The sequence below is a fragment of the Pungitius pungitius genome, chromosome 6 (assembly GCF_949316345.1).
Source record: "Pungitius pungitius chromosome 6, fPunPun2.1, whole genome shotgun sequence".
NCBI lineage: Eukaryota > Metazoa > Chordata > Actinopteri > Perciformes > Gasterosteidae > Pungitius > Pungitius pungitius.
The window spans coordinates 21,129,660-21,141,343 of record NC_084905.1 but is presented as its reverse complement, the minus strand read 5'-3'; the positions used below and the strand labels follow the sequence as shown (position 1 = coordinate 21,141,343).

Below are 11,684 nucleotides of genomic sequence, written 5' to 3'. Positions count from 1 at the left end.
CTCCATCTCTCCAGGATCACATACACCCTGCTTTACAACATGCTAAGGTCACATGAGACGTCAGTTGTCTGGAGGACTCTGAAGTAGTAAACCCACAGTTTGATTAAAGCGAGGGAAAGATAAAAAGATGTGTGAACTCACATTTCAGGTGACTGGACGCTGTTTGTAACGGCGCCAGCACGTTTAAATGAAACAAATAGTGCCATCTGTAAGGCAGAGTCTGGTCTAAATATCATGCAATGCAAATAGTAACCATGGAGACCCAAAGTCAATATGGAGCAGGTTGAAGTCAATAAAACACTGTTGATCCCAGTGAGGATCGGTTATTGTCAACATGAAGCTCTCTGTAAATACGGCGTGAATCCGCCTTTACCTCCGTGTCAAGGTCCAATGAAGTAACTCAAGATCAGTGGACCTTACTGATGTAGGACACCCGGGACATTGGAGGAGCTGAACATGCTTTTACAAGGACCAGAACGTCATGAAACCAAAGCACAGAGTGAATGAAGAATGGATGAAGAATAGATGTAGAATAGATGTAGAATGGATGTAGAATGGATGTAGAATAGATGTAGAATAGATGTAGAATAGATGTAGAATGGATGTAGAATGGATGAAGAATGGATGTAGAATAGATGTAGAATAGATGTAGAATGGATGAAGAATGGATGAAGAATGGATGTAGAATAGATGTAGAATGGATGTAGAATGGATGTAGAATAGATGTAGAATAGATGTAGAATGGATGTAGAATTGATGTAGAATAGATGTAGAATGGATGTAGAATAGATGTAGAATATATGTAGAATGGATGTAGAATTGATGTAGAATAGATGTAGAATGGATGTAGAATAGATGTAGAATATATGTAGAATGGATGTAGAATAGATGTAGAATGGATGTAGAATAGATGTAGAATGGATGTAGAATAGATGTAGAATAGATGTAGAATGGATGTAGAATGGATGTAGAATAGATGTAGAATGGATGTAGAATAGATGTAGAATAGATGTAGAATGGATGTAGAATAGATGTAGAATGGATGTAGAATAGATGTAGAATGGATGTAGAATAGATGTAGAATAGATGTAGAATGGATGTAGAATGGATGTAGAATAGATGTAGAATGGATGTAGAATGGATGTAGAATAGATGTAGAATGGATGTAGAATAGATGTAGAATGGATGTAGAATAGATGTAGAATAGATGTAGAATGGATGTAGAATAGATGTAGAATAGATGTAGAATGGATGTAGAATGGATGTAGAATAGATGTAGAATAGATGTAGAATGGATGTAGAATAGATGTAGAATGGATGTAGAATAGATGTAGAATGGATGTAGAATAGATGTAGAATGGATGTAGAATAGATGTAGAATAGATGTAGAATGGATGTAGAATAGATGTAGAATGGATGTAGAATGGATGAAGAATGGATGTAGAATAGATGTAGAATAGATGTAGAATGGATGAAGAATGGATGAAGAATGGATGTAGAATAGATGTAGAATGGATGTAGAATGGATGTAGAATAGATGTAGAATAGATGTAGAATGGATGTAGAATTGATGTAGAATAGATGTAGAATAGATGTAGAATGGATGTAGAATAGATGTAGAATATATGTAGAATGGATGTAGAATAGATGTAGAATGGATGTAGAATAGATGTAGAATGGATGTAGAATAGATGTAGAATAGATGTAGAATGGATGTAGAATGGATGTAGAATAGATGTAGAATAGATGTAGAATGGATGTAGAATAGATGTAGAATAGATGTAGAATGGATGTAGAATAGATGTAGAATGGATGTAGAATAGATGTAGAATGGATGTAGAATGGATGTAGAATAGATGTAGAATGGATGTAGAATAGATGTAGAATGGATGTAGAATAGATGTAGAATAGATGTAGAATGGATGTAGAATAGATATAGAATAGATGTAGAATAGATGTAGAATATATGTAGAATGGATGTAGAATAGATGTAGAATGGATGTAGAATAGATGTAGAATAGATGTAGAATGGATGTTGTCAAAACATATTTCTTTTCCTAATATTTCTTTACTTTTATTTCCATGACTTTTTTAGACCAAATATTTGGAACTTTTTTCTAAAACATTTCTCCATCTGATAACATACAACATATCTCTCAACATAACTCTGGGGGAGGGGGGGGGGGCTACTATAATTGAAAGCTCTCCACTAAGGTCTTGACACTGGGTGAAGAAGGATCTAGAAGGGGAGATTGTGGACAGGGAGGAGCAGATAAGGATCCAGCAGAGCACCTCGCACACGGAGGCGTACGAGGAGGAGTCGACTCATGGTACACGTGAGGGAGAAACTACAGCTAAGGGGGAGGGATGATGAAGAGGATCGAGGAGATCTGGAAGATGGATGAAGATGAGCAGAAAGAACCGCTGGAACTTGACCATGAAAGACATGAAAGCAGTTTGATGTTGGGTGGAGTTTGAAAGGCGCGGTGGAAAGGTAGAAGGTCTGATTTGGCCTCGTGGCTGGTGTGATCTCCTGGCAAGATGGTCACCAACAGTAATGGAAGTCAATGGAATGTTTGGCATTAAAATATTTTGATGAATAATGAAGGATTAAATCTGTTTGGTTGGATGAAAAGTATTACCTCATGGTGAAGTAAAACCAAATGGAATCCAAGGTAACGCGTGTGATTCCTTCATGAACAAAAGGATCTTTGTCCCTCGGCCCACAGAACATCTCCATGTCTCACTGGACATGTTCGCTGCAACACCAGGCCTCCTCCAGGAGGACACACAGGTCCACGTGAGGTGTTTCTCACATCCCCGTTGAACCTGGATGATGAACGAGCTACCAGGCGTGCTCCTTCTACTTCTTAGGCCCCGGAGGGTGTGAACACCTCGTCTCATTCCAACATTTTGATCCAAGCAAAACACAAATAGTTTCTGAGGACGAGAACGAGGCGGAAAGGTCTCTGTCCTGGTCTCATGTCGAAGCGATGACGTCAAAAACGACCCCCCCTTTGCATGCCTGGACGGCTCTCTCTGGTGTTTCTGCCGTTGCAGGTACGCAATCACGATGCATCTTCGAGTAGCTGACGCATAGTCTTACGTTGCGTCTAATGACCGGTTAGGAGATGAAGAATGTGAGCCTGAGATGATCTGCACTCATCCCCGACGGTTGCATCTTTCAACGGGGAGGCGGCAGGAAGCAACACCACGCTGTGGAAGCTTTTACTGTCAGAACCAGTTTTAAACTACACACAAAGGGCCATCGCACACAAAATGAAAAAAAAACAAACAAACAATAAAATGGGGTTGCCGATGCAAATTTCACTTGTTAAACTGCAGCACGATGCAAATCCGAGCATGAAACAAATCCCATGTAAATTCACACCGGCGCTCAGGCGACCTCGCCCGTCTCTGCAGGGGTTCAAACTCTCATTTCAAGTCGCTTGCAGGCGACCGAACCAAATCGGCGGAATGTCGGAGGCTGCCGACGGGGTTTTCGGTCACATGGGGTCGGGGCAGAGTCGTGGTTCGGCGGAGGGGAAGCAGCAGCCCGGGCTTTGGGCCCGCTGCCACGTGAGACAATGGGGCTGCTCAGGGACGGAGCTTCCTTGAATTGTGCACCGTTTCCACGCGGTGGACGAAAACACCAGCCCCCGCCGAGGTGGTTTTTCCATCAAGGTCGGGGGCCGCTGAACAGTTCCCATCAGAGCGTGACAGCAGATAAAAAAAAGGGGGGGGGGGGGGGGGGGGGCAGGCGACGCGTCAACCAATCAGGAGTCGTTTTCTCTATCAGAAAACAAGAGTCGCCCCCTGCTGGGCGTTAGAGAAGGCGGGGGTTGACACAGCCTCAGCGTGGGGGCCAAAACACCCGAAAAATGTCAGTGAAGTAGGGGGGGTCATAGTTTTCCATGACCCTACGAGACGGGCCGCCACACCTTCAACGACTACAAGAGACCAGGCTGGGGGGGGGGGGGGGGGGGGGATACAATGAAAGTTGTATCAATTGATGGGTAATCACTTTAAGGAGCAGTTTGTTGGATGGAACAGAGGGTCACGGAGCATCGTGGCAACATTCTTTTATTACAATCATACAGTTTGAACCCATCAGGACACGTTGAGATGATCCAAGAGGATGAAACATTTTCATACCTCAACGTTCTCACTTTCTATTAATACAGATACATGATAAACACTTGATTTCTAATGATACAATTCAATATCAGACCCGCTTTGTGGCAGCTAATGGAGAGCCAAACACGAGCAGTCAAAGGTCATGAGGCGGAATATTCTGTGGATGATGACTGTCTGGTTCACTTAGCAGATCATTAGAGAAAAGCTAATGAAATCAAAGTCACAATAATCCACATCTTCATGCACATGGTTTATCCACAGTCACACTTCTGTCATGATGGACTACAGTAGACGTTTATTACATTGGTTTTTCCCTTAAAACACTCTCACACACCTCATTGGAAGATGTGCAACAACTCAATGTTTTATCAGTGTCGAGATGACTTCAAATCTCTCAATGAAACCACTATCAGTACAATGATGTGGGTTCATTTCTGATGTTGCTGCATAGAGGAGACTCAGTTGCTGCTTTCAGGAAGTAAAAAAAAAGGTGGCACATTATAAGAGTAGAAAAAAAACACAACCTTAATCTCATCAGTAAGAAAACACAGTGCAATGGTTAAACGTCTCGGTATTAGACGCGTCAGGCACTCTGAGGGGGGGGGGGGGGGGAGGGGGAAGTCGTCCGGTTTCTCTCTCACGCCGCCGTCTTCTCCTTCTTCTTGCACTCCACGGAGCAGAACAGGAAGCCCTGCGCCGCCATGAAGCGCTGCCCCACCAGGCACTTGGAGCAGCCGGAGCACTTGAAGCACTGCGGCTCGGCGTGCCAGTGGTGCTCGCCGTAGGAGACCCTCTGGGCCTCGGGCTCCACCGGCTCCCGGCAGGCGGCGCATTTCTGGGAGAGACGGGGAGAGACGCGGCGGCGTCAACGGGGGAGACCCCAATAACGGCGGGTTCGGATGAGTGCGAGGGGAACGGCGGCGGCTCACCACGGCGTAGCTCCTCATGTAGCACGGCTGGCAGACGGGCTTGTCGCTCTCCATCACGTACGTCTCTCCGGCGAGGATGCAGTCGCACTCGAAGCAGCAGAAGTGCTTCAGGTGCCAGTTCTGGCCCTCGGCCTGCGTGTACTCGTGACTGAAGATCAGCTGTGGAGAGACCCCAGGTGTGGAAAACGACGACGGTTATGACTAATCAATTTAATCGACGCATCGTCCGCCCTCACCTCGTCGCAGCCGCCGCAGCGCGGCTTCTCGCTGTCTCCGTAGTGGCGTCCGCAGAAGAGCTTTCCCTTCTTCCAGAAGTAGATCATGTCCACCAGCAGCTCCTGGCAGGTGCAGCACACGAAGCAGGCCGGGTGCCACATCTTGTCGTAGCCGGCCCGCTCGGCGTAGACGGCCGGCTCGCCCAGACGCATCGGCAGCTGGCAGTGATGGCACGACTGTGGGAGATGGAGGAGGAGGAGGAGGAGCTTTCATTTATCAGGGATTTGGTCAAATGTATAAAGAATTCTTTTAAAATAAAAAGTGCAAAGTGAGTTCCTGAAGTGTAATTATTTTGTACTTTAAAGTGCTAAACTGTCAAATCCTGAAAAAGATGCCGCTTCCACTCGGTCGACACAAATGCAAATATCCTTCCATTCCAACGGCATGCTCATAAAAACTGGTGTTATTATTCAACATGGTGGAGTTACGGTAATGCAGCGATAAGTAAATACAAAGTAAAGTTGTTGTTGTGAAGAAGAAACTGGCTGCACATGGAGCCAATGTGAAGCTGTGACTCACTGAAGGCTGGTCACAAGGCTCCACCTAGTGTCCGGTTTAATCATTACTGACACTAATGCATTGTGGGAACTGGAGGATCTACTTTACAATCACCAAACAACAGACAACACGATCGTCTGAAAGGGGCCTAAATCTGTGACAAGGCTCTGCACTTATAAACTGCTTCATTTCAAGGCTGTAATTATTCATAAACATACTTAATATAATAATAATGTGTTGTAATATGCATTTTGAACTGTATAGTATCAGCTCTCGTAAACACCCCAATGTTACTTATGGCCATAATCACATTTTAAAGCATTTCATATTGCTTATTTCATAATGCGTCATACATTTTTAACCCACAATCATAATTCACAATATTTTAGAATTGTACATATATGTGAGTAGAAGTTATTTTAAGCAGTGATAGTTACTACTGTAAGTGCCTTACAGTTTTTTGCCGTATCAGTATCCAAATATATGGAAGTTGTTGAAATAATAACTTAAACCAGCTACTCTGGCGATAACGTGCAGGTGAACAGGTGAGAGGCTGCTTACGAAGGTCCGTTGTGGCAGTCCAGCTTGTGGAGCTCCAGGGGCGACCCCCACGGCTCCAGCAGTGGCAGCCGTACCCACGGCTCCTGCTGAGAGGGGTCCTGCTCCTCCAGCACCACCTCCGGCACCTGCCACAGGTCCCAAACCAGCGCCCGCAGCCCCGGGGCCGGAACCGGCACCTGCCACAGGTCCGAAACCAGCGCCCGCAGCCCCCGGGCCGGAACCAGCACCTGCCACAGGACCGAAACCAGCGCTCGCAGCCCCCGGGCCGGAACCGGCACCTGCCACAGGACCGAAACCAGCGCCCGCAGCCCCCGGGCCGGAACCGGCACCCGCTTTAGCCCCGGCACCCGGTCCGTACCCTGCTCCTCCGGCCCCGACGCCAGGTCCTCCCTGCCCTCCAGCCTGAGCCAGCGCCATCTCCTCGGGCAGCATGACGTCGGCGACCCCCAGGGCCTCGTCCTTGTACTTGCGGACAAACTGCTGCATCTGCTTGACCTCGGCGGGGCTCAGCTCGTGGCACTTGGACGGGTCCTGGTCGTGCTCGGGCAGCTGGCGGGCCATCTGCTGCCGGCGGTAGGCGGCTCCCTCCGTACCGGCCACCGGGCGCTTCTCGGCTGGGAGCAGCTCGATGTAACGCACCGCCTGCAGGTCAGAGAGGGAGAAACCGTTTGGGACGGCGAGACGAAACCAAGGGCTTGTGGCGATGAGAGACAAAACAAGGGTCCAGCAGATGCAGAGCTAGACTAAACGAGCAGAACCTTCTCTTCGGAACTCAAAGCAGGATATCGGTAATACGAAGAAAGCTCATAATGCATTATTATTAGAACCAAATCATTAAAAAAAAAAACTTAAACTGTATCATAATGCCCTTTAGGAGTAACAGATCCGAAAAAAACGTAAAACCGTTTTAATGCATCTACGTCGATTTCCTGTAATATCCTTTAATTGCCGTCACAATGCAATGAAAATATACACAACATTTAACCACAAATATCTAAATATATATGTAATTCAAACGCTTTCATTCTAGCAATGCTTTGAACTCTTACCAGATACTTATTGGCTACGGGCGGCGCCCACTCATAGGTGACGGTCTTCATCGGCACGTCTTTGGTGACCGGCACCAAATTGGCCGACGTGGCGCCGACAGCAACCGGCACTCTGTTGGCCTTGACGGGTGCGGGGCCGGCTGGTACCCGATGCCCCTCGGGCTGACCTTGAGGGTGACCCTGAGGGTGACCCTGAGGATGACCTTGAGGATGACCCTCAGGAAGAGCCTGAGCCCAAGGCCGAGTGGCGCCCATCGGCGATCCCGCGGCCCCCCCAGCGGGCGTAGCCGACCCCGCGGCGCCCGGCGGAGGCCCCTCGGCGGAGGAGGCGCTCGGCGGCACGGCGTAGGCGGTGCTGGAGCTGGGCAGGGTGATGGTCACCATGGTGCCGTTGTAGCTGGGGATGCCGTCCGTCTTCAGCTTGGCGATGAGGCCGGTGTACTTGGTGTCCTCGAACAGCTTGCCCACCTTCTTGTTCTCCTCCGAGTTCATCTGCACGTTGTGCTCCGTGAGGCCACATTTGCAGTTTCGGCAGATCTTTCTGCAAAAGAGGGAAACGTTTAGGTCGCTGCTCATTGGCTTCAGTTACCCAGAAGGCCTCTGGTGTGGACACGGGAAGTCGGGAGGGGCCCGTTTTGCCACCGCTTGAAACCCGTTTCTACGACAACCTGAGGAGCGGTACCAACCTCCAGAAGTGAAGCTCGAAGCCCTCGCACTTGTCCTTGCATTTCAAACAGGCCGCCCCGGCGCCGAACTCGTGCCCGAGGGTCATCTGCAGAACAGAGCACACGGGGGGGGGGGGGGGGGTGAGGTGGTCTTAAGAGCGAACTGAAGGTCCAGACGACCTGAACTGTAACTTCTGCATCCAGGGAAATCCTTTTGGGGGAATTTTCTCATCAACTCCCCCCAAAAATGCGATGGAGTAATTCTGGTGTTGTGTCTTTTTAAACAACGTACATCGTTGAGCTTCAAACAGCGCTCGCCACCAGCGGTTCATGACCTTATATGGTCACGCTGCTGAAACGCCTGCTGGAGCCCCTCCGGTCAGAGAGAGGCGTTTGGGTCCAAAAATACAAACATTCAGTTTACTCTCCTCCGAGAGGAGTGAAAAAGACAAGAATACAAACCATAAAATTACCAGAATTTAGGTCAATAAAAAGTGTGATTTAACTGTTCAAATTAGATTTTTCCTCTGAAGTTTGGGGAGTTCTACGGAGGCACTTTACTGCATGATGAGATCATTTCTATCCGTGACTTGGTACCATGACTCATGCTGCAGGGTGAACCAGCTCGGACACAAATTGCAGATGTCGGGTCCGATGAGTGGCGTTTACGTCGGGAAAGACCAGCTGCTGAGGACTGACTCAGCCAACAACAGAAGCATTTCAGTCCTCCTCCATGTAGCCTGGACTTCTTTCCATAGAAACTACAGCTGCAGTTCACCAGAAACAACTTCAAATGATGATGATTTCCCGGCCTGGGACACAGCGTCACATCCATTACCTCACCCTCCTCTTTGAGGGCTCATAATGAGTTTATTAGAGCATGACATCACCAAACACACTGGCTGCTTTTTCTCGCAGCTCCAGTTTCCATCAGAGTCCTGCTGTGTGTGAAATAGGAATGTGTGTGAGTGAGTGTGTGTGTGTGTGTGTGTGTGTGTGTGTGTGTGTGTGTTCCTTACACTGCTGCCAGCAATCTGCAGGTCTGAGCAAGGATCCCCAATAAGGGCTGATGGATTGTGTGTGTGTGTGTGTGTGTGTGTGTGTGTTTTAACACCGTGGATTGCCAAAAACCTCTGGAAGGATTTGGCCCCCAGTGAAAGGCTCCCCAGGGTCAGCATAACAAAAGCTTTTAACTATATTTCTTCTTTTTTGCACTACTCAGCTACCGGTTAATGAGCTGGATCAGAATTCAGTATAAAATCTCACATTTCCCATTAACTACACTGCGCAACCAGTGTGTAACTAATCAGATGTGGTTGGGTTTTTTTTTAACCAGGGGTCATTAGTGAACTGAATGATCATCTTCAGATGGCCCTCTGAAGGGAACCTTCAAATCTACAATGTATGAACATGTGCATTTGAACAAGCACGAGCATATATTAAAAAACTGTACCGGTCTGGATAGAAAATCACTCATTTTTTAAGAAGATATGGAACATGTTAAGTTATGTTCTTTTTCTCCTCTCTTGTAAAACATGTATATCCACATGCTTAAAAGCCTGACGGCATGAATGGGAATACACAAGTTCATAGTGTAAGGACCTCTACACTTTGGCAGCTGCAGAATCTGAAGACAGCAACTATTTGGGGGAATAAATTGTCCAATTGACTCGCACCTTTCACGTCAACATGATCGCGTGGTGCTAAAAACTCCACATTCTAAAGAAGAGACACAAATGCCTCCTTGCACGATAACCACGCGGCACTGTGCAACAGCACGTATAGTTTGATTGGTTGAGCGCGTGAGTTCGGTCGGCACCGACGCTTCGATTAACCGAAATTCAAACGCAGCGTCGAGCTCTTATCAGGCGGAAACTCAAGTATCAGCGTCTCTCGCCACCTGTCCGGTGTTCCAGCACACCTTGTCAGGGCGCTCCCCGGTCACTCCGGGGGGGGGGGGGGGGGGCTTACCTTCTTTACTTCCTTCTCTATCTCCATTTTTCTTTCGGTCCGTCAGCGCGAACTTTACTCGGTTTTAAGTCGAAGAGAAAACAGACGAGCCGCGACTGGAAAAACGGCCCAAAGGGGAACAAACGGATGAGAGAAAAAGAACCGAAGAAGCACAAAGTTACGGAGCTCGGTTCACTTTCCGTTTTTCCTCCTCCGACGTCCCGCTGAGCACGGAGTCAAGTTACAAACATCAACACCGCTTCCGGTCAGAAATGTAAACGTTACGTGGGACACATATCTTAAATTGTATAAGATACATAATAGTAGTTTTATGTAATAATGAGTTAAGTGTCATTTTGTTTTTATTTTATTTCAGAAAATATTGATATCAGGTTCAAACGAATAAATACAAGATTTTTCCTCTCTTTTACATTGAAAGTACAAATGTCTTATTTCCGAAAATGCCTTCATGTCCTCTCTGGAGCTTGATGCTTCCCTCGCTGCGTTCATCCTTTATTGATATTAAAGGAGTTGACTTCCGCTATGACTGTACTGCGTGCGGACCAATAGGAGAAGAGGAGGTGGGCTACAGAGCTCAGGATAACCAATAAGAAAGCAGAGGGGGCGTGTCCTTGTCACACAAAGGATGAGATGCCGTGTTGACGCATTCAAACTAATGCGGTGGGCCTCTGATTCAAGGTTTGCTGTTTTACAGGTGAAACTAATATATTAATATATATATATTATATAGCCATAATCATCAAAGTATATCAAATAAAGGCTTGGAATATCTCACTTTGCATGTAATGAGTCTATATAATATATTAGTTTCACCTTGCACCAGACACACTGGAATTACAACACCAAACAGCAGATATTTTGTGGTTTTTAAGGAAATTCTTGTCAAACAGCCGATGGTGACAGGAAACAATGTGTTTAGTAACTTCCCCTTTCAACTGTCTGTCCTTCTCTAAAGTCACACCTCTGTGCAGTCACAGCCTGATGCTGTTCTTTTCCCCAAATAAATGTCTCAGCTAGCAAAAACTCTCCAGGGATGTTGTCATTTCTACTTCATAATCCAAACTAAATAAACAGATGTTTACAATGTTCACTGAGGGAATAAATCCATGCTGCATGTTTAAATCAACAGCTTGGCTAACAGGTTACACTGAAGTTATGACTGTCCTGACCCTCCCACCTAATAAATACTTCTTCTCTATGTGTTTCAACGAAAAAAAATGATTGCGTAATAAAAAAGGAAGTTAAATATTCTCAAAATGCTGCTTCATGGTGACGATAACAGACCTCAGACCCGTCAGTGCCGTAGTCCATTGCTCCGCCGAGGCCTGAACCCGGCAGGCGCGAGTCGAGGACACCTGGGCGGGACACCTGGACGTGGACGGACACGCTGTCTTCTGCACCGTAAGTCCCTGGGAACCAGAACCCCCACCCGCAGGTGTTTTCCACACCTCTCTTTACTTTTCCTCTGCAGCATGCTTATCGGCCCGGGTTGCGTAACTACGCTGACCTGCAGATTCTGGGACGTGGGCGCAGCAGCGGGTGGAGGGCCAGCGGATTGGCGGGCGGTGTCCGTGGGGGGTCTTTCACGCCGAATGGAT

General features: G+C 47.1%; 1 protein-coding gene across 1 annotated transcript; it reads right to left on the bottom strand.

The window, feature by feature from the left end:
• Positions 1-3,988: 3,988 nt before the first annotated feature.
• On the bottom strand, positions 3,989-10,318 carry tes (testis derived transcript (3 LIM domains)). The gene is made up of 7 exons (XM_062563104.1): positions 10,087-10,318; positions 8,137-8,222; positions 7,451-7,991; positions 6,402-7,043; positions 5,303-5,518; positions 5,067-5,225; positions 3,989-4,972 (listed from the first exon to the last, which is right to left on the bottom strand). The coding sequence occupies exons 1-7, from the start codon at positions 10,111-10,113 to the stop codon at positions 4,775-4,777; spliced, it is 1,869 nt and encodes a 622-aa protein (XP_062419088.1). The 5' UTR covers positions 10,114-10,318; the 3' UTR covers positions 3,989-4,774.
• Positions 10,319-11,684: the final 1,366 nt, after the last annotated feature.

Bases quoted from the DNA above. Each gene is read 5' to 3' on its own strand.
- tes (XM_062563104.1), bottom strand. From the start codon at position 10,113: ATGGAGATAGAGAAGGAAGTAAAGAAG. The intron at 5,519-6,401 runs GTAAGCAGCCTC...CATCTCCCACAG, and splicing joins GACTGCCACAACGGACCTTC to TCGTGCCATCACTGCCAGCT. The intron at 4,973-5,066 runs GTGAGCCGCCGC...CGTCTCTCCCAG, and splicing joins ACATGAGGAGCTACGCCGTG to AAATGCGCCGCCTGCCGGGA.